This window comes from Lygodium microphyllum, chromosome 3 (assembly GCF_053477565.2).
Source record: "Lygodium microphyllum isolate KBCC chromosome 3, Lygodium_microphyllum_v1.1.10, whole genome shotgun sequence".
NCBI lineage: Eukaryota > Viridiplantae > Streptophyta > Polypodiopsida > Schizaeales > Lygodiaceae > Lygodium > Lygodium microphyllum.
The window spans coordinates 30356747-30384462 of NC_141137.1; the positions used below are offsets into that span (position 1 = coordinate 30356747).

A 27716-nucleotide genomic window follows, 5' to 3' on the forward strand; every position below is an offset into this window, starting at 1 on the left:
CCTTAGTTTCTGTGGGCCGAGGCAATGGCTATGGTAGTCCACATCAAAATCAATCCCCTACTTCGGCCGTTGACAGGGATGACACCTTTTGAGGCTTACTTTAGGACTAAACTTGATGTCTCTTATTCAGGATCTTTGGGTGTGACGCCTATGTGCACATCCCGAAGACGGAGCATGACAAATTTGAAGCGACTTCCTGACGATAGGTATTTGTTGGCTACAGCTCCCAGTCCCAAGGTTATCGCTTGTATGGTCCCGTGAAGTGGAATGTCTACACGATCCAAGATGTGCGGTTCGTGGAAGTTCTGGCCATAGAGAAGAGTAAGGAGCACCCCGTACTTGGAGATCGCGGGAAGAGTTGGGCTCCCGAGATAGTTCCTTTGGAGCCAGAGCCTCTTATTGGAGATTCTTCTTCAGATATAGAGTCCTCTTTTTCACTGGCCACCCTAGTGGAGCTTCCGCCGGTGGATGTTCCGGAGTCTTTAGTAGATGGAGAGCGACGAGAAGAGATCCGGCCTCCTCCTCGTTGGGCCCATGACACACTCCGAGATTTAGGGATCAAGAGGGTCCGTGAGGAGTGGGAATCGTAGGATGGACTAGGAAGGTCAAGGAGGCACTAGGCACATTCTACAGAGCTTGTTTGCTCTAACTACTGTTTGATGTCTTGTGTTATGCAGGACCAAGAGCCCATCTCCGTGAAGGAGGCTTTACAGTCAGCACCTTGGAAGAAAGCAATGGAAGCCAAGTTGGAAGCTATTGAGGGGAATGGCACCTGGTACCTTGTGCCTCGTCCCTCTCATAAGAAGGTGATCGGTGTTAAGTGGGTCTTCAAGACCAAGTATCATAGTAATGGCTCTTTGGACAAGCACAAGGCTCGCCTTGTTGCTAAAGGTTTTGCACAGCGCCCAGGTGTTGATTTCCATGATACTTTTGCCCCCACTGCTCGCATGGCTACTATTCTTGTTGTTCTTGCCTTGGCTAGTCTCGCCTGTCTTTCAATTGGATGTGAAGTCGGTCTTCTTGAATGATGATTTGAAAGAGGAGATCTATATCGAGCAGCCTCCTGGCTTTGGTTCCTTAGATGGGAAGGTTTATAGGTTGAAGAAGGAACTCTCTTCCTCCAGAGTTCCTTCTTAATGTTCCTTTTTACCACTTCCACCCATTCTCTTTATGACTATCCTTTTCCACTTCCTCTTTAAAACTATATTTTCCACTTACTTCTAAATGTTCTTTTTCACCACTCCCACCCACCTGTGTTGCGTGGCCTCAAGCTTGATGGCTATTGCCTTGGAGATTTCTTCCTTTGTGGCATTGATTGTACCTTCTTGGATTTCCTCTTCTTCACGCCCGATGCTTTTCGAGGCTATAATTTCTTCCTTCATTTGCTTCGCTCTCAAGCTTGGTAATTTTGTCCAATAGACATTGTTGAACTTGGTTGTTTTTGACCATGGTTTTTCTTTTATTGTTGATTAGTGATTTGAGTGCCTATTTGAGGTTGTCAATTGGCCTCCATTTCAATTGCAAGAGGTGTGGCAGACATGGGGAAGTGTGCAGGGACGGGTGATGAAGAAACAGGGCCAGGACAGACATGGATAAAGGGGGGAAAATTTTGGTAAATTTTGATCATGGAAGATTGAAGCTTCTATGCAAGCTGAACACTTTCCTTGTGTCAGCTTAATATCTTTCTTGTCATGGAAATTCAAGGCTCAGTTTATAAAATTAGTGATTTATATACCTGATTCTTGAGTTATGCCTTTGCATTTAAGAACCTTGTTTGTGCAAATGATACGAGGGAAAAATAATTAACTAGTTTTATCATACCTTTAAAGCAGTCACACTGTCCTGTTGAGTCCAGGCAAACTCCATTGTTTGCACACACGAACTTTGCTCGTGGTCCATGTAAAGGAATTGGACAAGGAATAGGCACAAATGGACAGTCTTCCAAGCAGCAAAGTGGATTGTTCGTAGTTGCACTAGTTCCTTTTGAGTTACATCTCTCCCCCCTTTCGCATATACCATTGCCACAAATTCCAGCTCTTTGTATGTTTGTGACTGATGCTATGTTCAAAGATGTAGGACTTTCCTAATAGAAGTTTATCCATTAAAGGCGGGTTTTAAAAAGTAACAAAAATAAAGATCCAACTCCAAGTTGGTACACCTTTATATTAGCACCATCTTCACTACAAAAGGAAATTTCAAAATCAATCTGAAACCAAAGTCCATTTCCAAATAGGCTCACCTCAACAGTAGATCTGCCAATGATAGTTGATACTGTAATTGGTGAATCTATTGACAGTGCTGAATGGATTTCAAACTTTGATAATCTCATTGCTGATAAATTTGTCTGAGATGTACAAATTCGTAATAAGAATGTTAGCAAGGAACTGTGTTGCCAAAGTATTTTCCTTAGGAGGTGGAAGTTCATGATAATAGAAAGCACTTACAAGGGGAATAGGAAGCGCTGTGAGATTAAGAATGCCACGAACTTGAGGTGATTCAGATTGAAGGCAACCGTGTTGAGGATCAGGGTCATTATAACAATCACCCAAAAGGCTTGATGTAAGTTTAACCTCATCTAAGATCAAAGCGCTTGTGGAAATTCCGAGAGAATCTCCAATCTGTATTAGATCATACCACAGTGATGAATAATTGTACTCAATGAATGCATCACTTTCTTCATAAAATTCTAAAACATCCTAAAACGTTTACATTGATTAAGAGGCTTCAGAAAAGTATCATCAAACCCGATACTTGCATTTGAAGGAAAAAATATCAAGGGATTCATTTCAGTCCTCTTAAACAAACTAGTATAAAATAAGCTGATAGTGAAAACAGAAGCAATGTACAAACTTTTTATTTTTCCAGAGAAAGGCAAGAAGCAAACTTCAACACGTGATGATACAAACCCATGAACATGTATCTTATCTTGGACAAGGAAAGAATTAATTCATGCAGGATTCAAAATTTGAGAGAGAGAATGTATTTGCCTGTGTGGTGCTTGTTGTAACAGGATCTTTACTGACTTCTACTCTCAGCAAAACAAAAAAGTGAAGAAAACTCAGAAGGGTTGGCAAGTAGAGTCTTGTGCAAAATGCTTACCTTTCCCATCAAAGGTCCCAGAACATGGAGCCATGCTGAAGATGTATTGTCAGAAACCTCAAATGTTGGATCTAATGCTACTGTCACTGTGAAGTTTGTGGCACAACTTATCCCGTCTCCATCACATGTATGACATTCATCCAAATTTCCACTTGCACAACATACCCCCTTCTCATCTCGTATAGAAGAGCAACATTGATTTATTGAGTCCAGAAATCTGAAACATACAAGTGAAGGTGCCATTATCCTTTCTGTAGCCAGGCATTCATTAACTTTCAATCTTCTTTGACTATTTCATCAAGGTTTCTGATTCTTGAAGAACACACTAGATGCGAAGCATGAAACTGGTTATTGAGCTAAACAGAGCAAAATTAAAAATGATAATACTGGAGGAAAAAAAATGTAGATTATATATTGAACTTAGTTCTGGAAGGTACGGCTTTGGATTTACAGCGACTCCCCATCACAAAGACCACATGCATCAAGACTCCCACTTTCGCAGCAGTTGCCATCCTGCAATATAGATTGTCATATGAATGGCCACTTAGTACAGCTCGATCCATTTCAGTGTTGTGTTGGAAACACATGCTACCAATGAGTGAGGAACTTGAGACTTGTGCAATGAAGTACACAATTTAACCTAACCCCTTTTACTTTGAAATTACATGCATACTAGAACTCCTGGAGAAATACCAAGTAGTTAACAGTATGTGAAGTTAACTCTTAGAAAAAACACGGTAAGCACCATATAAGCAGTCTTATAAACATGTTTTTGTAGGTTTTACTTTTAAGAGAGCTGTCACAAAGGTGGTAGGATGTTATAGCAGAAAATTTAAGCAGTATGTCAATGCTGCTAACCAGCATCAGTGATCCACTTTACCAGAACAAGATGTATAGATTATGGATAAAATATGTATCCCAGATGGAGAGAACATGTAGGACTGGAGTTTCAAGCTAATTTTGGTTGCCCATTAACGAACAGTTCTTTGTAAGATAGGGCAATAATGCTAATGTAAAGTTAGAATAAGTGCTGGATATGTTTGACTGTTCTAGGTGATTAAAGAAATGTACATTGCTCAGCATGATTGAGATAAGGAGTGCTATGGGCGAGTATGCAAACGCATTTCCATTCTGTGATGTGATAAGCAACTTTAATTGTCAATACTTAGAAAGCCTAAGGTCTGGACACTCAGATTATAAAGCTGGTATAAGACCAGGCAGTATTCGTCCAGACCTGCATGCACCCACTTTTCTTCCACCTGCCCTTCAAGCCTCTGCACCTGTTCTCAGACCTTCAAGCCTGTGCAGTTCTTCTCAGTCTTGTAGGCCTGCATACCTTCTGTCTGTGCACTATAGCTTCCCCCTCATTCTGAGCCTTTTGCCTAACTGCTTGGCCCATCATCATTTTTGTTGCCTACATACTGACCTTCTTGGATACTCAGTTTACAAAGCTGGTATAAGACCAGGCAGTATTCATCCAGATCTGCATGCATCCACTCCTCTTCCACCCACCCTGCAAGCCTCTGCACCTGTTCTTAGACCTTTTAAGCTAAAGGGATGCATTACACATTAAATCTTTTTTCTCTCTTTAAAACAGCCCCAAAACTCACAGATTACCAAAGTTTTCGTGTCTCATAAGCCAATACCCCAATTGTGGGAGGATCCATATCTATAAATATACACAACACCTATTCTTTTTAGGCAAGTAATGCTAGAAGGATTGTTGTGAGGTTTGGACTTTACTCTTCCACGTTTTTTCCAAAGATGATTGAGCATTTGCATCAGAACATGATCCATGTTTAACATCATGGGGGGGAGTGGGATTGGGTCTAAGTGTGTAGGTAATTCCTTTCCATTCCTTGTTTCCTTCAATGAAGGAAGTGACTCAGCAACATAAGAAGGGGGTTTGTGTGTTTGAGCAACTCGAGAGGGTGGTAGAGTGTGCAGGAAGGGGATTTCTACACAACAAGACCAGAGGACAAAGAGAGACACTTGTGGATATAAAAGAGGTGCATAGTGAACAGGTGGCATACCCGGCAACAAAGCACGAGGGTGCAAAGTGGTACATTTCTGAGTGTCTAATGATGGCCTAAAGCCTAAATGTGTAGTAGAGACAATGTGTGCTAAAACTAGATAACCTAGCGTAGGTCTCTAAAGTAAAGTTCTAGATTTAGTATACATGAATCTAAATGTGAAGTGAAAGTGGGAGGGAAGGGTGAGAAATGTGAAGCACTAACTCGTACTCAAATGGAATAGAAGATAAAGGAAGGAGTAGTTCAGACATAATCAAACTCACACAAAAATGCATTGCACGAACTTGCCACCGGGCTTGATTGGGAAGACTTTGAACTTTCGATTGTCTCTCAAGTGGATAGTCTTTCCTCAATTGAGAGGTGACCAGTCTCATAAGTGGAGTACCCCAATTGAGATGCACCTCGTGAAAGAATATGAGACAAAGAAGAGCTGGGCCCCATGAATAATCTGTAGAAGAAAGGTTAATAGATGGAGTGTTGTTCTCTAAATCAAGATAGGAGTTACCTTAGAGAACATCAGAGGATCCCAAGGTGGTGTGGTCTAAGCCATCGTGAATCGGCATGTGATGTATAGTGTAATTAAGAACAAATCAAGCAATCCACGATAGCTTCAACTAACCCTTTAGAAAAGCATCGGCTTTGATACCATGTGGAGATACAATTGGGTTTGCAAAGGAAAACACAGAGTGTATGACCATGACTAAAATATCATGAACTGAAACACTAATGCAAAAACACAAAAATGCAAAATGAAGATAACTGAATAATGAATGAATAAATGAATAAAAAACATATAGAATGCTTAAGGGGAGAGTTATCCAACAGCCGATGGCTCTTATGGGAGTGGGTTGAGGGAGATGTCAATGTATGACATCCATTGGGATGGACCCTGAGTGGAGTAACCACCAGTCTAAGCAAAGGCTAATGAAAAAAAGTGGTGAAAATGCCAAAATGACTTGATATAGATGCAACTGTAGATCAGATTGATGCTGAAAAGTGCTCTTGATGAAACAGTAACAGGGAGCCTATAGGGATGAAAACATAGCAACCCATCAAGTCCTAATTATTGGGGAAGAACTAGGAGCACTCCTACAAGGGCTGCAGCAGCCGAATATAGGACTGGAGTGATGGTGACAACAGCTGGAACTAGACATAGGTGTGGATAGCCTTCGGATGATCATGACGCAGTTGGAGATAATCAAGAAGCAGTGGGCAGCAGCAGTAGGAGGGGTTGGTAGCCATGTGATGATGAGTTGGAGATAGATTGGGATAAGAATGGATGGAGCAAGTGGCTAGGTAGCCTCCTATTTATAGGTGTGGATTCTCCCAAAGCTTGGGTGTTTAAACGCTTATGGGGCATAGAAAATTTGCTAGATTTTGAGTTTTGGGGCAGTTTCAATGAGCTAATAAAGGTTTAATGTGTAATGCACCTTCTTTAGCTTAACAAGTTGTGATGAAATATATATGAAGAAGGCTTTGAATCATTTACAAATAATGAACTTGTTAGTTTTAGAGGGGCTATTAAACGATAGGCTAATGAGAAATACTCTAGTTTCACATACAAAGGTTGGATACCTCATAATTAAGTCAACAGTGATACACTTCTACTAGACCTTTGGACTCCCAACTATGAAGAGGAAATTTTGAGAACTCATCTTCATTTTGTCTAATATGCACAATACACGCATACACACTCCTCATCATATGTTTATACTTTCTTTTTTATTGTTATACACACTTAGTTTATTATAATATTGAATAAATTTATCTTTGTTTCATCACTTATAAGTCTCTGATATGAGGCTAGTCCTAGTTTACATAGAGAACAAGAAGCTCAATCAAAGCCTTTCCACAACCTAGCTAGAGGAAATATGCAGTCAGATGTTCAAACATTTGAACACATATCTTATTTCATGTTTTTAACACACACACACACACACACACACACACACACACACACACACACACCCCATTACACACATGAGAGAGAGAGAGAGAGAGAGAGAGAGAGAGAGAGAGACCTTGTCAAGTTTTGCTATAGTACTTTTGCAACATGTCTGGTTAGAATCAATAGCGAGGCTCGGGCAGCAACCAATGATACCTTTTCCAATGTATCCAAATGGCATTCCTTGACAAAGTTTGGGTATTTCACAAAATTTTCCTTCCCAATCTTGCGAACAATGACATGTATGATTCTATGCCAAAATATTATGAGTTGTCAAACTTACATGAAATTTCTCAATGGTACTATAATGAAAAGAAATTAGAGAGAAAGAAAGAAAGAAAGAATATCTATTAACGTCTCTAAAAGGTTAGAGTGGTCTATGAGAACATAACCAATACAATTGGTATCATCATCTCTCATCAGATAAGAAGAGATAGAATTTATGTGTAAGTTTACATGGTATATTGGAATGAGAAGTATGGAATGTGAAAAAGTTGGAAAAAAACTAAGTTTAAAAAGATCAAGAGTGTAGGGTATCTCCCCCTCAGTCTATGGACCTGCTGTAAAGTGTGGAGAGAGAGAGAGAGAGAGAGAGAGAGTTGTAAAGTGTGAAGATGGACCTGATGTTTGAATTGACTTGTAGGTGAGAGAGAGATTGTGACCGGCATGGTGTTGTTTGAATAGGCTTTGGTTGGTGCTGCTATTCATACAAACAGTGACATGCTTGCTGTTCTAACGGACTCTGAGAGAGAGAGAGAGAGAGAGAGAGAGAGAGAGAGAGGTCATTAAGTTGATTTCTAAAGATTCCTCCCCTTTATTAAGAATTGCGTGGTAGGGGGACTTGCTTGAGTTGCTGCGCCAACAAACACACACCATACGCACAAGAAGAAGCTCACTTAAGAACACAAGAAGAGAGATGGAAGCTAAAACGTTTTCTTGTTGGTTTATTCTTCTTCTTCCACACAAATTACAATGTACACAAAGTATAGATAAGATATAACATGAAGGAAAGTGGCTTACTAAGTTAAACAATGTATAACTGACTATACTAATCGACTGGTGCAACTATACCAACTGTAGGTAGATGCAACAACCTAAATATAATAAGTGATAAGTCAATGGCCATGTCAAGATCATAATGACCCCACTGAAGTGAAGTGTAGATATATGGATCCATCTAGCTAGGTGGTCCATCATCAATGTCTGTACATGTTGAGCTTGCCATTTCAACACTCCTCTTGAAGCTCAACTGTATCTTTGCAACTCCAAGTAAGCTTTGAAACTTTTGAAGCTTCTTTGCACCCAATGCCTTTGTGAAAATGTCAGCTATTTGATCCTGTGTACTGACATATATCAAGTCAATCTCTCCTGCAAGTACCTTATCGCTCACAAAGTGGTAGTGCACCTCAATGTGTTTTATCCTAGCATGGAATATTGGGCTCCTAGCTATCTGTATGCCGCTCATGTTGTCACGGTGAATGATAACTGGACCATCTCACATGCTACCATAGCAACATCTCTATACTCAGTCTCTGTACTCAATAAAGCAGCTGTAGTTTACTTTTTGCTACTCCATGTAATTGTTGCACTACCCAGGGAAAACATGAATCCACAGGTAGATCTTTTGTCTGACATGCAATTAGCCCAATTTACATCTGTGTATCCAAACACCTGTACATCCTTACCTACCTCATAAAAAAATCCATAATGTAAAGTGGACTTCATATATCTCAGTATGTATCTAATTGCATCCAAATGAGGTTTTCTAAGCATTTGCATAAATTGATTAACAAGGTCAACAACATAGCTCAAGTTTGGCTTTGTGATAGTCATGTAAATCAGACTCCCTATTATCCTCCTGAACATAGCAGGGTCTTCTATCTCATCCCTAACGTCAGCACTCAACTTAACATTTTGCTTCAATGGAGCTGAAAGAGGCTTACATGTTGTCATACTATACTTGGATAATATATCCAAGCCATATTTCTTTGGGATAGCCATATACCATCATCATATCTAATCACCTCAATACTAAGAAAGTATCTTAGCTCACCCAAATTCTTCATCTCAAACTTCTTTTTCAAGAAGTCCTTAACTTCAGCAATCCCATTGTCATTGTCACCTATCATAATCAAATCATCCACATAGATGACTATGATGACCAAATCTACATCTCCTCTTTTCACATAAAGTGAGTAATCAACATAAAAAATATAAAAGCCAATATTGACAAGATACTCTTTGATCTTTTCAGACCATGCTTTAGGTGCTTGCTTCAGCCCCCCATAAAGTACCTTCTTTAGCCTAGACACATATGTGGGATGCTCTAAATTCTCATAATTTGTTGGCTGCTCCATATACGCCTCTTCTTGCAATTCATAATGCAAGAAGGCATTCTTAACATCCATTTGTTGCAAACTTCAACCTTTGGCTGGGTGGTCAGGGAGCTAGCGGGCAGCAGGTCGAAGTTGCAGTAGGTTTTAGGCGGTGTTTACGCAAAGGGGGCAGACACAATTGGTGGTGCTGGTGCTTGTATCGCTAGGTGTAGGGCCGGGTGTAGCTAGTGGTGCTAGCGCCTATGGTGAACCAAGAGGTGGTATCGCTGAAGATTGCTGACTGGTGGAGGGTGGCTACAAACTGGAGGAGCATAGGACAGGAGCAGCAATGAGACTGGTAGTGCTGTAGGTTTGAACGGGCAGCTGTTGACTTGCTAGGAGAAGCAAGAGACGATGGCTCTGAGGTCGGCTGAGCTATGCCTAAACTTTACTACCAAATGTAAGAGCAGGAAGAGATCGAAGCTCGGTTGAGAGTGGAGTAGATAGTGTAGAGTGTGAAGGCACGACATCCAATGCAATTATTCTGAAGTGTAAGGTGCAAGTACAAAGTACAATCCTTAAACCTTAGGGTTGTAAGAGTGTTTACAACTGAAGTGTATGAAACACGATAAGTGTCTAAAACTGTGTAATATAGGCACATAAAATAAAAGAAATAAATCTAGGAAAAAAACCTCTCGTACAGAGAGTAAAAAGTACCCCAGTGTCCTACTGAAGATCAGTGAGACTCGATTGTGAGCGTAGGCATGAGTCAAACCCAACAAAGTCACCTTGCATATTGATCTCCTCGGTAATATGAGAGAGATCAACTCATCAAAATCTGAAAATGGCTTCTGTACATATACAGAAGTGACAAATGATTTTCAAGCCTTCTCATTATTAAGGCCACCCAAAGTAAATGAAACCAAATCATTATCATTAGGCATTGCATCAATCGTTGCTAAAGCATCTGCAATGCTTCTCACCTTCAAAATATACTCATTGATAGACATTTTCCCTTTCTTGGTATTCAACTCTTGCTTGAGTTGAATCTTTTGTGCCTTTGTATTTACTAAAAACATGTTCTCAAAAATTGTCCAAGCTGCATGTGAAGTTTCTGCATTTCTCATATATCCTCGTACAGTATTATCAATGATTACAGATAGCCAATACATCACATTTTTGTCTTTTGCATTCCATTCCTTCCACACCTTTAATTCATTTGCAGTCGTAGGGATTCTCAGCTTTGGCTCATTTTGTCATCCGAAATGAACTCATAAAGGCCATTTCCAATGAGGATGCTTGTCACACGGAACTTCCATGAAGGGTAGTTGTTCTTGTCCAACCTCTCAATGATGGAATTTTCACTATTCTATGCTATTATGACAAAAATGATACAAAACAGTAAGCAAGTCTTCTGCTATCTTTCACAAGAAGTGCATAATAATACACCAAGCAATAGTTTTCACTGATTGCTCAACAGTACATGTAACTTGCAACTTGTTTGAAGATAAAACTTATATTTACTTCCTGGCAAACACAAAAATTACAGATTCGAAGTTTGCAACTTGTGCACATACTTTCGATTGATACAGTCGAAATCGCAATATACTTTGAAATTACTGTCCGTAACCTTGTGGCTCTAAAACAGAGCTCGAAACGGCCTCAAATGCTCAAAAAAAGCAGCGGAAAAGTCCTAAAGGATGAATTAGTAGAATATATAGTGTTTTACTTGCACACTAAATCTCACAGCAATTTGAGATTTTTACTCTATTCTGGTTTTAGTGTCTCCACAAGCACTATCTAAGAGAGAGAGTAAAAGAATGGGAGAGCTTTTGATCCGTTGCTTGCTTACTCGAATCCTTGCTTCTCCTTCACTTCAGCCTTCAAAACCAGTCTCTCTCAGTGACATTGCTATCATACTATGCCAAGAATCGCATGGTGGGGAGACTTGCTTGAGTTGCTATGCCAAACACAAACCATACACACAAGAGGAAGCTTACATAAGAATACAAAAAGAGAGATGGAGGCCAAAACGTTTTCTTGCCAGTTTCTTCTTTTTCTTTCAAACACAATATGATGCACACAAAGTATAGATAAGATATAACATGAAGGAAAGTGGCCTACTAAGTCAAACGGTGCAAACTGACTATGCTAATCGATTGGCGCTATAACTATGCCATGTTGGGGGTAAAGGCGCCTCCACCTAGCCTCCCATGTACACTGACAGTACCCATCACTGCACACTGCAGGTGGCGGGTACCCGTCATAGTCACTTATTCTTTATTCTTTTAGTGACAGTTTGAATAAAGGAAGGCCCAGCCACACATTGTGGTTGGAGTTTCCACTTTTGAGTCTCTCTCTCTCTTGGCTCTTGCTCTTCATCCGCCATAGCTCTCACCGCCAAGCTTCTTCCTCCTGGGTTCCACTTCTCTTTCAACTGGTATCAGAGAAAAGGCATTGGATCTTGCCCGGCATTCTCTTCAGCCCGGATTAGAAGAGCTTTAACCCGAGCTTCAATGGCAGCCATGGCACCTTCATTTGTAGGTATGTTTTGATTTATGCTATCATGAAGAGTCTGTTGTCACAGGGTATTGAGTTCAAAGACAACTTACACCCGTTATTTTTGCTTGGTACCTTGCTTGAATCATGGGATGTCTTTCATATTGCCATATGCACGAATAAGCTTGATGGGCTGAAAAATGAAAGATGTTAAGAGTGCTTTATTGACTGAGGAAATCAATAGGAGAAACAATGATGCTTCCTGCTCTTCACATGCATTGACCATTAGAGGTGGCAGACATGACAGGCATGATAATGATCATAAGGGCAGGGACTCTCAGAAGTCCAGGTCCAAGTCGCGTAGTCGCAGTAAGTCCCGTGGACGGAAGTCTGATCTTACCTGTCATTATTGTGGAAAAGCAGGACATATTAGGCCGCAGTGCCATAAAATGCGCGATGATAAGCGCAAAGAAAAGGGAAAGAAAAAGTGCAGGAAAAGTCTTCTGAGCGTAGTATTGTACCTGCAAAGTCCAGTGTGAAGATAGAAAAGGTTAATGTCATACAGGCCACTGATTCAGATGATGATTACATGCTTGCAGCTTCTTCATGTGATGCCTTACATGCTTCAGAGATACATTCTATGTATACGCAGTGCTGGCTCTTGGATTCGGGTGCGTCCTTTCATGTGACACCATGTTGAGATTGGTTTTATACTTATCGAACCATATCTGGTTTTGTGCGTCTTGGTGATGATAGGTCTCTTGACATCGTGGGCATTGGAGATGTTAGGCTACAGTTTCCTTTTAGTAGTTCTTTTGTTTTGCATGATGTACGCTATGTACTTGCGTTGACTCGCAGCCTTATGTCAGTTGGACAGCTTGATGATGTAGAGTATTTTGTGTCTTTTGGAGACTCTGCATGGAAAATTACTCGTGGGAGGCTTGTGCTTGTAAGAGGTGCTAAGTCTGGCAACCTTTATCCCTTACTTGTATCTGGAGCTACATTGGATCATGTTTTGTCTGTGGGTTCTATTCCCAATATATCCCTTTGGCATGCTCGTTTGGGGTATATGTCTCTTAAAGGAATGAAAATGCTTCGTGCTTTGCAATATCTCTAGTAGAGCCTAGGTTGAGGTGCTAGTAGAGCCTGGGTTGAGGTGCTCTACTAGAGATAGATGACCTCCTAACCGTTTTGCGCCCTCTATGAATTATGTACTGGTTACAGATGCAGGAGAGCCTCTCACTTATGATGAGGCTATGCAAAGGGGTGATTGTCACTCTTGGGAGAGGGCTATGCAGTCTGAGCTTGACTCGTTGCATAAGAATCAGACTTGGGATTTGGTTTTCTTGCCTCAGGGTAAGAAGACTTTGCCATGCAAGTGGGTGTACAAGCTGAAAAGTACCCCTGGACACCCCAAGCCGGCATACAAGGCTCGATTGGTTGCTAAGGATTTTAAGCATGAGCATGGTGTTGACTTTGATGAAGTCTTTTTTCCTGTGGTCAAGATGACTACCCTACGCTTAGTATTGGCCTTGGTTGCACAGCTTGACTTGGGCTTGTACCAGATGGATGTCAAGACGACTTTTTTACATGGGGACTTGCATGATGAGATTTACATGGAGCAGCCTAAGGGCTTTGCAGACCTTGGCAGGGAACACCTAGTGTGCAAACTAAAGAAGAGTCTATATGGCTTGAAGCAGGCACCTAGGGAATGGTATCATAAGTTTGATGCATTCGTGCAGTCACAGGGCTATAGCCGTAGTGCTATGGATCCGTGCTTGTACACGAAGAAAGCCCGTGACGGTTCTTTACTGATTTTGGTACTCTATGTGGATGACATGTTTTTAGCAGGGACAGCTCATTAGGAGCTAGATGCTCTTAAGGCTCAGCTCAAGAAGAGCTTTGAGATGAAAGATTTGGGACATGCCTCTCATATATTTAGTATGCGCATTACACGCGATAGATCTCAGGCACTACTCTCTCTCTCACAGGGGGAGTATATCCATAAAGTCCTTGAGCGCTTCTGTATGCAGGATGTTAAGCCTATTGGCTGTCCATTACCTTCTCATGTGAAGGTTTCACAGGCCGATTGTCCGCAAATAGATAAGCAGAGGGCCGAGATGGCTAAGATTCCCTATGCATCCGCCATGGGTAGTCTTATGTATGCTATGATAACCACCCGTCCAGATATTGCTTTTGCAGTTGGGGTTGTGGCATGTTATATAGCTACACCTGGCAAGAAACATTGGGATGCTGTGAAGGGTATCATGAGGTACCTGAATGGCACAATAGATATATGTCTTTGTTATGGCAGCCAGGATATAGGAGTCGTGGGGTACACTGACTCTGATAATGTAGGACATGCAAACAGTAGGAAGTATATTATTGTCTGTGATCTCGAAGGGTAAACAACCCTTGATCACATGGAAACGACCATCGAATTGAAAAGAAAGTATATGATTTTTATAATCAATATGCAAGGAGGAATATTTTTCAAAGAACTATGGTATGCTAAGAATGACATCCACATGATCAAGACTCATAAATTGAAAATCCATGATTTGATGGTATTCTTGGATTAAAAGATCCAAGTCTAGCACCACCCAATCCCAGTGATCCAACATAGGGTGCTTCACATATTGGACGTGATAAACACACTCAGTGGGTATTGTGTGGAGTCGCAGTCTTTGCATCAAGCAAGAAGAATTAAAATTATAAGTAGAGCCATTATTAAATAAAACTGTAATGTCTTGTTGGACTAGGTGATTTATTTGACTTAACGATTGATGCACCTTGATGGGAATCCCCAATTGATTGGCTGTCCCTACTTGTAACCAAAGTATTATCAAAATTCTTTACATATCTGTAGATATCCTCAAGTGAGAGAAGAGGATTGTAGAGCACCTCATTTTGGTAGTCCAGCGGCAATCCAAAAAGGTATCACATATAGAGAAGCACTTGAGGATCATCCAAGGCTTTCGTCTTATGTAATAAATCTTTAAATTCATGTGAGTATGCATTCAAGCTTTTTTTCCATATCAAGCTCAAATAATTTTTGAAAATTTTCAATTAGATCATCGGTCACGAAATGTTTCCAAAAAATGGATTGAAAATCAACCCAAGTTGCCGGCTTAAGGCGTAAGTCCGTCCACCAAGCATACGCCTTACCTTGTAATATGATTTGTATTTGCCTGATGCACTAAGCATCATCAATCAAATTGATATAAATCAAAATACACTATCTATTGGACCAACAATGAGTTGATGTTTGTCTCATCACATTTCTTCTTCTTCCGTGTAAAGGGATCAGGTTGGAATTGAAGAGGCAACATCCTCATAACTACATGCACAAACGGAAAATGGAGAGTGTGGAGCTCAGCTAATTGGCATTGCATTTCCTTCACTTGAGCTTGGAGAATCGTCACAATGGACAAATCTCCTTCGGATTTGAAAGAAGAAGATTCAAGATGCTGTTCGTGCGTGTGTTTGGGTTCGGGAGAAGCCGCGGACGGGCATCCTACATGTGTAGAGATTCTGCGGAAATGGGTGCATCAAAGGGGGATAGTCCGTGAGATGATATGACTTTGTAAACAGGAGAGGTTTTGGAAACATGGAGAGATTATTTTTTTCAAAGCTTAAGGAATGCGAGAGAGAGGAGCAAAAGAAGCAGAGACAGTCTGCTTTAAATGCATAACTAAATCGTCCTCTCTTGGACGGTGAAAGGTGGAATAGACAAGCAGAGGTGGGTGGACAGAGAAGAAATAGAGAGATGCCCTCAGAGAATCGATTTAAAAGAAGACTTTAGTCTTCACAATGAAGCACTTATTATAAAAGAATTGACACGACCATCACAACAGTTTGTAGGCTGCCGTTGGTGTCCAGCAGGAGTCATAAACCCTACGATAGGCTACAACAGTGTGCCCATGCCCCCACCTGCATGTGATCGTCAATCTGTTCACAACAACTGCCATTCTAATTTCTCTCTTCTTGACATATTCACCTCTTCTCAACTACTCTCAATTCCTCTCTCCACGGCTTCTTCTAGGCTTCACACTCTAGTCATCATTTGTGCAGAATTCGACATTTCTCTCTCCACAGGATGACTGTTTCCCTTTTCCCAATCGATTTAGTCACCATCAGTGTCCTCTCACACAGAATTCGACATTTCTCTCTCCACAAGATGACTGTTTCCCTTTTCCCCAATTGATTTAGTCACCATCAGTGTCACTCCATGACACGATGAAGAGTTCCAAAACCCTCTCACAGAAGGGGCAATGATACCTCGAGGCCCTTTGTGTCATAGTATATTGTACATCTACATATGTAATGCTCCATTTCATGCTCTGTCACATAGAGCTGGCATATCCTATCCTTTGCTGGGGTATTTGTCCATCTACTTGTCTTTGTTCTCAACTAGTTGAAGGAGGTGCATATATACCCGATAGCAGGGTGCATAACATGGGAAATATGCACATCGATATATTGTGGTGAGGGTCAATAAATCCATCCTCAAAGAGATATAGGAAGTAGCTTAATAAATCCATCCTCAGAGAGATATTGGAAGTAGCTTAGAGGAAGAGAAGAAGAGAGATGCCGTGCTATTCCCTGCATAGCCTAGGAAGTCTTTGCAAACCGTAGAACAACGCGACCAATATCATCTTGAAATCATATGGACTTGTGGGACACTATAGATAGTTGTGACCTTGCAAGTAGTCATGATGTGTAGGCAATCATGACCTTTAAGTTTGCGCACGCGCGCGCGCGCACACACACACACACAGAGCTATGTGACTTGTCACCTTTTCATTTGATTGGCCTAAAGGCCTGATGTGAATATCTCCATACATTAATATACAGTTATTCACAAAAAAGAGAGAGAACTATGTGACTTGCATACCTCGCGTGATCTTTAGATGAGTAGATTGAGGAAAGATTTGCATGGCTTGGAGCCTGTGTGGCTTGTACATGTGCATGATCTTCAGACGAGTTGAGTTGAGTCGATGTGGTGGTTGCAGACCTGCGTGGATAGTGCTAGGATTGTAGTGAGATGGATTGTTTTGTGAACTTTCAGCTTTTGTGGTCACTACGCTTGAGATTAAGATGTCCTTCATCGAGCAAGCAGTGGTGGCCATGGGATTGGAGTTTGGACTCTAAAGACAAGGAGGAAATGGTACAATCCATTGATTAGCAGCTAGTCATTAGTGTGATAAGTTTAATAGGATGGCATGAATGGGTTTGAGGACTATATTGGATGCTGTCACTCCTGGTTAGTCTCCAGTTTAGTCTTTTTGCCATCTCTCTCAATACTATTTGGTCGAACATGGAGGAACAACTTCGGCAACATTCCCCTTTACTTGCATTTCAACCTTCATCTCTATGGTTGGATTGGGCTTTTGTAAAATTGGATGATTTTTTGAAATGATCAGCCAATCAAGTTTATCATAAAATGGTTGAGGATTAGAGATGGTTGATTGAGAAAGCAAATAGGGTTTGGTCTGATGGGTGTAGTAAAGCTAAGTGGCATGATCGATTGCCTCAATTGTGGAGGTCTACACTTCCTTACCGAGGGAAAATTTTGATTTGGAGGCTTCTTATTGAGGGTCTCCCATAGGGGATATGCTACATGGTCACATGATCTTTAGTGGTAGATGTGTCTTTTGTATTATATGTGATGAGACTTTTGTTCACTGTTTATCTCTTGCCCATTTGGTAGATCTACGTTCACTGTTTATCTCTTGCCCATTTGCTAGATAGATCTAGGATTTCATTGTTTTGGAGTATCCACTTAAGTGCCACATTAGTGGACAATCATCCATAATTGGGTTTTTGTGCAAGATGCCATCCACGACTAGTTGGCTGTGATATTTCTTATTTTGCTATTTTTAGTGATGGACTTGTCTTTGGCACATTTGGCGAACATGCAGTGCTTTTATTTTTGATTTGGCCTTCGGTATCAGTGGTCATGTGTGATGTGTTTGAGGATCGTTTTTGTGGAAAATATCTTCCATGGTTTTGGTTGGTGTGATCCTTAAAGAGCTAGCTGCTCCACGGATGGATATCATCTATACCACCTCAATTGTGCTCACTTCGTGATCCCCTTCTTCTATTCTTGTAGCATGTGTCTTCATAGCATCTGGCTTCATGTGTGTTTGCTACTTGTCTTTGAGTTTGCTTGGTTGGCTAGAAGGCCTTTTGTAAATATTTCAATTCATTAATTCAAAACTTCTTAATGAGAGAGAGAGAGAGAGAGAGAGAGAGAGAGAGAGAGAGAGAGAGAGAGAGAGAGACCATGCAAACTCCATGGCCAAAGCAATTGTTAGCCAAACAATCATTACACGTGTCGTTGGTTGAACAAAGAGCTATTGATAAAGGCCGTTTGTAGTTACTACATAGTGACTCGTTCATAGCTTGTTTGCCAAGCCCATCAACACACTATAAGACAATGAGAACATGTTAGCTTTACTTAAAATGAGTCAGTTCAAAATGATTATGTCCATATCACATGTTTTGTTTGAATGTTTATACACAATATGATATGTATGTGTGTACATACACATGTATATATGTATAAACTAAGACAATTAAAGATTATTAAAAAAAAAAGATTTGCAATTGATACATGTATATGAGCTACTGCGTGATAATGCCTACTAAATACAATGATATTAAGTCAAACCTCTCAAACCATGGACTTACTTGAACAAGCCTCTTTGTACTAGAGTTGCATTCATATTGGCAAGGTTCCCAAGGTCCAACCAACCATGAATATGTTTGACATGGCTATTGAGAAACCAAAAGATTAAACAAATAATTAGACATGTAAATAAATGAATGCATAAGAAATAACTCTCTCTCTCTCTCTCTCTCTCTCTCTCTCTCTCTCTCTCTCTTCCTACAAAGGGTAATTGTATTAAGCACGAATTAAAGTGTGACTATATAATTAACAATCCAAGAGTCACAATTGAACACTAAATGACATACAAGGAAATTGAAGAAATTGCAACATGCCAAAAAAGTAAATCATTCTTGGAAAGGATGCTTACATATAAATGATACTGAATTGCAAGTGAAGAAGGCCTCACAAATGGGCAATGTAATTGCGAACTCCAGAAGTAGAATCAAAGATGAACTCATTTCAAATAGTCTAGTTATGCCAACAATTCTAGAAACGTAGAAAGTGGAAAACAGTCTTCACGTGGCTGCACAAAGTCTTTGAATTTGGGTTTTCCAAAAACGTCGTCTCTCAGATGCATAGCGGGGTCAACCACATGTCGCCAAATAGCAAACAAAAGTGACCACATCTTTCTTGCCGCTTGGCAAGAAAGAAACTGATGATGATAGGTCTTCTCACTTGTAGTACAAAAGAAGCAAGAGCCATTGAAAATATGGTACCTTGATAGTGCATAAGCGAGATGGAGACCACCCACTTGCATTCTCCAAATAAATACTTTGGATTTGAAGGTAGTTTTATCAAGTCAACCCACCATCACTATAGAAATCTACCAAGCTTTCCCTTTATGGAGACCCCAAGTGATATTATCCTTTAAGTGCAAAATATTCTTGGTCCTTAATAAGAAAATTGTATATTTGATGAAAAAATGCATGATATAACAAGTGTCCCTTAATTCTCCACCCTATGAGGGGCTATCCAAATTTAAGTGAGAAAAGGGCTACAGAATATGTGACGAAGCTAAAATGGTGTCCCATAAGTGGCGATAGCCTTTAGGAACATGAAAAACCTTTAGACTAATTGGAATGACATCATCGTGTGCCACATACGCAAAATCACATCAATAATAGTAATCGGCCCAAATCTTGCCATTCTATTCAACATAGCCTTGGATTGTTATTTCCTTTCCCATGAAAAAAACCTTGCAGCAACAACAATTTAGCTCATAAAGAATTAGCGTGCAAGTGATCAAGATTTGGATGCCAGGAAGACTTTGCAACAAGTACCACTTTCCCAAAATAGACCAAGTGAGTTAGCCACATGGAGGATTTGCAATGGATACGCTGATCAGTGTTAATAACATGCCATCATGATGCCTAAATGGGGGTATTTCCATGGAAGATACTTTGATCTTAAAGAAAGAATCTTGTGATAGAAATCCAAGGCTGCTGACTAATACACATTGCCTCAATCAAAGACCATTGGAGGATTGTCATGTACCCATAGCTCCAACTTCCATGCTTTTAAGTGTACAAATATCATTCCAAGAGATCTAAGAAATACTAGAGTACATAGAGTCATTTTTATAGAGCACAAAATGAATAGACAAAGTAATTTTCTGCAATTGGACTTTGACTAAGGAAGCAATGGCAAATAATAGGAAAGGAATAAACATAGTAATTTCGCGCAATTGGACTTCGACTAAGGAAGAAAATGAAAATAATAGGAAATAATTGGCACCATGATTGTCTGAGCCAACTTAAGACATACATGAAAAGACCATGCTCGTGATTTGCAATAGATAAACTTGTTAGCAATAGGTGTAGTGATCCATTCAAACAATTTCTTAGACAAGACATTAACCCCTAGGGGATAGCCCAAATGTCTTGTAATATTGCCCTTTTTTACCACCTCCCCTTGCCAACCCAAAGCCAACAAGTCCCTTTTTGTACAACTAATAAGGGAAGATTTGGTGATATTAATATGTAATCCAAAAGGTAGTGCAAACAAGTCCTATATCTCCATTGCTTTGCAAAGATTATCTTTATCAGCTTCCAAGAACATAAATGAATCATCAACTATGGCTTGAAAAATTAAATGTTGCTACAAAGAAAGGGACAAACCCACTCGGTTACCATTTGAGCCAAATGTGATAACATAGTCAAAATAGGATATGTTGCAAGAGCAAAGGATAGTGGGCTCAAATGATAGCCTTGTTTAACAGATCTAGAAGAATGAAAGGCTTAGTAACATCGCCATTAAGCATGAATCTAAGGGAAAAGTCCTTGTTGATAGTGTTAATCAAATGAAATATTCGAGTAACAATTCCTATTATTTGCATAAGTTGGGCAAGAAAAGGCCATTCAAGATAATCAAAGGCTTCATTACTAATTCTCGATTTGTATGTTGAACATACATTTAAGATATTATGCAAAATATTTCTCCCCTTGACAAACCTATATACAATAGGATACACAATATCATGAAGGTGCTCATGCAATCTATTAGCCAACACTTTTGTAAAAAACTTATACATGCTACCCGCCAAAGAGATAGGTCTCCAATGTTTAAGAGGAGAAGGTGAAGGCACCTTTAACACCATATTGGGGAATATGGGAATTTCCCATAAGTTTGGGACATGTGATCAAATCTTTGGATTTGTCATAACTTGCACACTATAACTTCAAATCGAGCGCTCTATAGCTCAATAGATTCCATTTTTCAAGCACTTTCCAATGATAGGTCACATCATATGGTTTTGAGAAACTTATAGGCATGTTATCTGGATGCCACCTTTTTAGTATGCAAAAAATGGGAATTGGGAGATTCCCAAACTCACTAATATTGTGTTCTTTGGAATCAATTTTATAACACCCTCTTTCTCAGGGGTAGGCATAATTCCAGTTTTCTAAATTTCTTGATACATAATGGTCAAAGATGTTGCTAGGTAGTTGATATGCATATTGCATAAGAAACTCACATGCAAGGCCATCCCAACTAGGGCTTTTATCCTTGGGTAAGCGTAACAAAAATTTCATCACCTCATTCTCAAGTCTATCTATGTCTAAACTCTCTGTTATATTTGGTAGAACTTGATACTTAATGAAATCATAAAATAGAATGGCCTGCTATCATTCTATCCAAAATGTGTGATTGCAAACAAAGTAAATTCCTAGAATATTCCCTATGCATTTGTACAATAGCTTAGGGAACTATAATAGTTTGATGTGCAAACATGTGCAGCCTCACAATTTTCACTTGCAAACTTAGCATTTTAAGTTTGATAATTATTACCATGCAAGTCCTATGATAAGGTAGCAAACTTAGCCTCTTGAAAAGATTGCAGCTCAAAATCTTTAATGAGGCCTAACAATTGCCTAGATAGAGAAACCAATAGATGATCATCTAGAAAATCAACCAAAAGAGAACATACCAATGGTAAGAGGTTTTTTTAATAACATTCAATCTTTGTCTATGAAGTGTAGCATCATGGATTCCATGTTGCTTGACAATTATTTACACACTAGAAACTAACGAGTCAAAAGAGGTTATCCTCCTCCTTAGAAGATCCAGTGGAAACTAGTTTGATAGCTGTCTCATGTAGCCATCAAATATTTCATACCAAAGAAAAAAATAATTGAAATGCATGACAATTCGCTCCAGTAACACATGCAAGGATGAATTGGTTGTTTAAGCATCACAAACTCTAGTACAAAAAATGATTAGGAAAGCACATAGTGTCGTAGAACCTTAATCTCCAAAACCTCTAGTAAAAATGAATCATCATGCATGATATTCACGCAGTCCAAGTGACTCTAGGTTCTCAAGTACTAGGCATAATGGAAAGTACAACCATGGTCTAGTGGACATGAATAAGACCACAGGTCTTGCTTCATAAATCATTGGTGCGAATGCATTTCAATCAAGAGCCCTAGCTAGAGTGGCCTCACCAAGGGGTTTTTTGCGAAATATGCAAATAAACTAGGAGTACTCTTGACCATTATTTATTAAGAAATCTAGGCAACTAGGAATATGCCGACCTTGTGTAAAGATGATGTTATTAAATTGATTTCAAATGTGTCCATCTTTTGCTCTCAAATATTGGAAATCTATTTCTTTGATGGGCAGCGTGTGCAAGGTTTTTACAAACGTACTGGCTAATAGACTACATTAATACTTTCCTAACATTGTGCATCTCAAACTCGTCTTCCTTCTTGGATAGGGTGGTAAATGACATGATTAAGTAGTAATTACAACAAGCATAAAATTTACATAAACTAAAATACAAAGCTTACCAATTAATCTTGGATAGTAGACTCCCAATTGACTCCAAAAACTAGCACCCATTTAGTATTTCTTCAGCTTCTATTAAGTTTGGTTGAAGTACATTGAGATTTGGCTTCAATCTCCTTCACTATCCAATATCTAAAAAATGACTAGCAAGCCTTTTTATCAGTTTGCCTTTTGATTCCCCTAGCAATTGGCTTCAATTGATCCTCGACTGGTTAAATCTAACCCCAAATCCATTTTAGATGGTTGGCTTCTTGAAACCTGTGGCAAATCCTCAAATTCGAGCTATTTATTTCAAGGACTAAGCCTTTAATTTTTTGGCATGGGACTTGAGGTGGCTGCTAAACCCTAATTTCTATTGTAAATTAGGCTTTGTTGCTGTTGTAAAGTAGGATTTACAATAGCAAACGCTATGATGTTCACCTTCTATGGCTGAGATATGTTGTAAGTGGCTAAGAAACGTTGAGACAAGAGAGAGAGCTGAGAAGATAGAAATTTCTAAATTTTATCGCGAGGAAGTTCTCAAATTTGCTGTTGCCCCTATTGGAATTGACTAAATGGTTGTAGCTGAAACCAACCTTCCTACTGGAAGAGGGTGGTAAATAACATGATTAAGCACTAATTATAGCAATCATAAAATTCACATACACTAAAAATACAAATGTTACCAATTAATCTTGGACAATGGACATTATGTTGGCCCCCAAAATTGGCATCCCTTGCAATATTTCTTTAACTTGTATTGCTAAAGGTCAAAGTACATGGAGATCCATCTTGATCTCCTTCAATCTTCAATACATTTTGCTGTTCATATCAACCAGCAAGCCTTCAAACCAAATTGCCCCTTGGTTTGCTTGGGGATTGGCCTTTAATTTGCTCCTTGGAAAATTCTGCGCCAAACTTAATATGGGTTGGCCAAACCTCCACTATGTTCTAGGCCTTAACTGAAAATGAAAATGTTGCCATTTAATCTTGGACAATGGACACCTTGTTGGCCCCAAACTTGTGCCTCTTTTTTCCAGCCCAATTAAATTAACTTTGAGAATTAAAATTTCAAAAATTAATTTAGTTATTAATTATTGCTTGAAAAATTAACTATACCAACCAACAATTAAATTGGCTAGGTCAATTTATCACCCACGTATTAATGGGCATTTATTAGTCCCTCAACTAATAAATGCCTAGTTCCTAATATCACCACTAACATTAATGGTTGTCACTAAGTACTACCTATTACCTGTGAAGTATAACTTCTTACAACTTTTTCCTTTGAGACCTACTATCTCTCAGGGTTCTTAATCCATCATTGTGAAATAACTAATTGGCACCTCACATGTGCATTTCACATTTGTACATTTGATTAACACTTCGTTAAATGCTAAGCAAAGCATCAAAACCTCACGTCCTCGTGACAATAGTCCACCATCAAGAAGAGCCCCACATGTAGTCGGTTGCCCTTGTTGGCCCCAAATTGCTGTCATTTAGCCTATCGGGATTGTCACTTGCCTCTAATGGCCTCTTGATCAATAAGTAATAGATCTTTGACAGTCTCCAACGGTTGGAAAATTGTAGCAGCAGCTCTCTCTCCTTTGCCAACCTCCACGATGTTGGAATGAGGCTTAGCCAACCCCCAACAACTGTTTCCTCACTTGCATGGGAAGGTTTTGCCATGTGCCAGCCTTGCAAATGGATTTTTCAGCCATTTTATTAGGTTTCAAAATAATAATTCTAAAAATTAAATTTAGTCATTGTCCTTGCCTAAAAAATTAAATGTGCTCATCCATAATTAAATTGGCTACGCCATTTTGACTTCCAAGTGGCCCCAAGTTTCAAATAGCTCTTAAAGTGGCATTGATTAATTAATTAATGCCTAATTCGTAATGTCACTATTGACATTTAATGGCTATTGAAATAAAAGTTGACATTGGGCACCACCTACTACATGACTAATATAACATATTACAACTTTGGCCTTTGACACCCACTAGGATATCAGGATCCTTGTAACTTAAGAAACTTGTACAACACATGTTCACCTCACATTTGCACATTTGATTAACAACTAAATCAAATGCTAAGCAAAGCATACAAAATTCACATATATGTGATGACATCCTACTCAATATGGGTTTTTATCATGGTGAGAAATATTTTGCATGATATCTTAAAAGTGCAAATAGAACTTGATTATGTTGAACATACAAATTAGAATTTAGTAATGATTTAGTTGGACTTAAAGCATTGGTTTCATGGCCTCATATTAATGCCACTAAATTTTCTCTCATCAGTTGTACAAAATGGGGCTTACCAGCCTTGGGTTGGCAAGCGGAGGTGGTAACTAAGGGTAGTAATAGGAGGCACTTGGCTATCCATTGGGGGTGAATGTCTTGTCTAAGAAATTGCTTAATTGGATATCCACATGTATTGCTAACAAATTTTCTATTGGAAATTACATGCATGGCCTTTTCATGTACAACTTAAGGTTGCTCATACTATCATGTTGCCAATGAATTCAGATTACTTGCCATTGCTTTATTGATCGAAGACTAGTTATCGGAAATCACACAATCTATTTGTTTCATGCGTTGGAAGAAGAACCCGAAAGAATGGGAGGCAAAAAAACATAAGATTTGGAAACTTAGATGATAGCACTCCGATGGTCTTTGTTTGAAGCTATGTGTGTTGATTAGCAGCCTTGGGTTTCTATAGTGAGATTCTTTCTCAAAGACCAATATTTTGCATGGAAACACCAGAATTTAGGCTTCATGTTGGTATCTTAGTAATGTTGATCAGCATGTCAATCTCAAATCTTCCATTTTATTGACTCACTTAGTTCATTCTTGAAAAATGGTACTTGAGAAGTCTTCTTGGTGCCGAAGTTTTGGTCTTACAAGCAAATTCTTTGCAAGCTGAACTGTTAGCTACTTCTAAGCTTGTTTCATAGGAAAGGAAATAATAAGCTAGGCCTATGTGGAGTAGAATGGCAAGGCTTGGACTGATTTCTATTGTTGATGTGCTTTTGCCTAAGTGGCAAACCTTGACGTTATTCTTGTCGGTTTGAAGGTTTTTTCCATGTTCCAAGAGACTACTATAACTTATAGGAAACCTTTAAGCATCCTTGGTGTTAACCCTTGCTACGTTTACACCTAGATAATCCGTGGGAGGATTGGAGAAATAAAGGAATGTTGTTGTTGGACCATGCATTAGTCAACCAAATATATCATTTTCTTATTAAGGATCAAGATTGGCACATGAGGTTAAATTCCATTTGGGGTCTCCACAAAGGTAGAGCTTGATGGAGATCCATAATGATGGTGGGTTGGCTTAATAAACCCCCTTCAAACATATAAGTATTTGTTTAAAGAGAGTTGGTGGGTGGTCTCTATCTTGGTTTTGCACTTTCAAGTTGCAATATTTCCAATTGTTCTTACTTCTTTTGTACCACACATGAGGGGACCTATCATCATTGATTTCTCTTTTGCATGGTGGCAAGAAAGATATGGTCTTTGTTGGTCCCATGCTTGGCATCATATAGTTGGAGCTATCATGCATCCATGAGATTGGGTTTTTGAAAAGCCCAAATTGATAGATATCGTGTAGTTGCATGTGAAGATTGTTTTTTACTTTTTGCATTTTTAGGGCTATTGGTGTAGTTGGATTGTCTTGAATATATTCACTTTTGATGCTCTTTCTAGAGCATAGTTATAACACTTGACTAAGAGGTCTTCTTCACTAGCAATCTAGCATCATGGACTATGTAGAGTAACCTGATTTCTTGGCATGCTATGGTTTCTTCAATTTCTTTGTTAGCCATATGGTTTGATGGTGACTTGTATTTCATGTTTCTAGTAAGTAATACAATTATTGCTACCCAATAGCATGTGCAACATGTGGTGATCTAGTGGAGACATAGAGAATTTCCCATGTGACTGTCGTAGAGCCCATGAGGTTTGGAGGAGAGCCCTCAGGATGATATTTCACGGCACAACAAAGACCATGGTGGCTACTTGGGGGGCTGTAGCATGGTTTAGAGATAGAGGCTGAGCATGTGGCTATGAGGATGTTTAGGGGAGCTACTCATTTCTCATTGTTGGACAACATTTGAGCAAGATTCTCACTCCAGATTACTCATAGGCATAGCCGAGACCGTATCAAGGGTTTCGATAGAGATCATTCATACTCTTTGTGGGAGATGGGAGAGGATACAGGGTAGCTCTGAGAGGATGAAGAAGAGAATAGAGGCTTTTTTGTGGACATGGGATTCGTACACTTTCTTCCATAGAGTCCTTGATATGGTTTGGCATTATAGCCCACCAGATTGGTTGTTCAAAAAACCATTGTATTTGTGATGTATTTAGTTACTCTTCACAAAGTTCCTTGTACTTTGTATTTTACCTCAGGTTACTTGTCAAGGTGTTATTAATAGAAATGTCTTTTCTTCGGAAGAAAAATATAATTAATGTTTGCGCAGAGAGGGAGAGAGAGAGAGCAAATGGGTATAACTCAGTTGGTTAATTTGAACACATGGTGATGGAAAGGTCATGGGTTTGACTCCTACATTTCGTAGTTCACTTTGTATAGGTATAGAAAAAGGGAGATTTAAACCCACCTTAGTGGGTTAATAAAATAAGTGGCTTCACTAGGGTAGCCACTTGTTTACAAGAGAGAGAGAAAGTGTTGGGATAAAGGCCCTTTTTCAGCTCTGTGTATAGTACACATGCATTATTTAGTTGTACATATGAATGCACCCTTATGTGCCCTAAGTATAAATACATTTTATTCTTTGTGTACTAGCACATTTGTTGGCACACCCAAATCTAATCATACTTTTACACACTCTCTTTGTCACTTTCACTCCTCGAACT

The 27716-nt window shown here is 39.4% G+C and overlaps 1 protein-coding gene across 2 annotated transcripts in view; it reads right to left on the reverse strand.

The window, feature by feature from the left end:
* LOC148038188 (uncharacterized) overlaps window positions 1–27716 on the reverse strand; it is a 71071-nt gene that overhangs the window by 8078 nt on the left and 35277 nt on the right. Inside the window, exons 3-10 of one of the 2 annotated variants that reach the window (XM_087669826.1) lie at window positions 18588–18671; window positions 18180–18323; window positions 7154–7327; window positions 3551–3612; window positions 3100–3316; window positions 2445–2618; window positions 2240–2344; window positions 1822–2083 (exon numbers count right to left, since the gene is read on the reverse strand). In XM_087669826.1, coding sequence (XP_087525952.1) covers window positions 1822–2083; window positions 2240–2344; window positions 2445–2618; window positions 3100–3316; window positions 3551–3612; window positions 7154–7327; window positions 18180–18323; window positions 18588–18671 — 1222 coding nt within the window. The remainder of the gene's footprint in view (window positions 1–1821; window positions 2084–2239; window positions 2345–2444; window positions 2619–3099; window positions 3317–3550; window positions 3613–7153; window positions 7328–18179; window positions 18324–18587; window positions 18672–27716) is intronic. The other variant, XM_087669827.1, reaches the window with a different exon arrangement.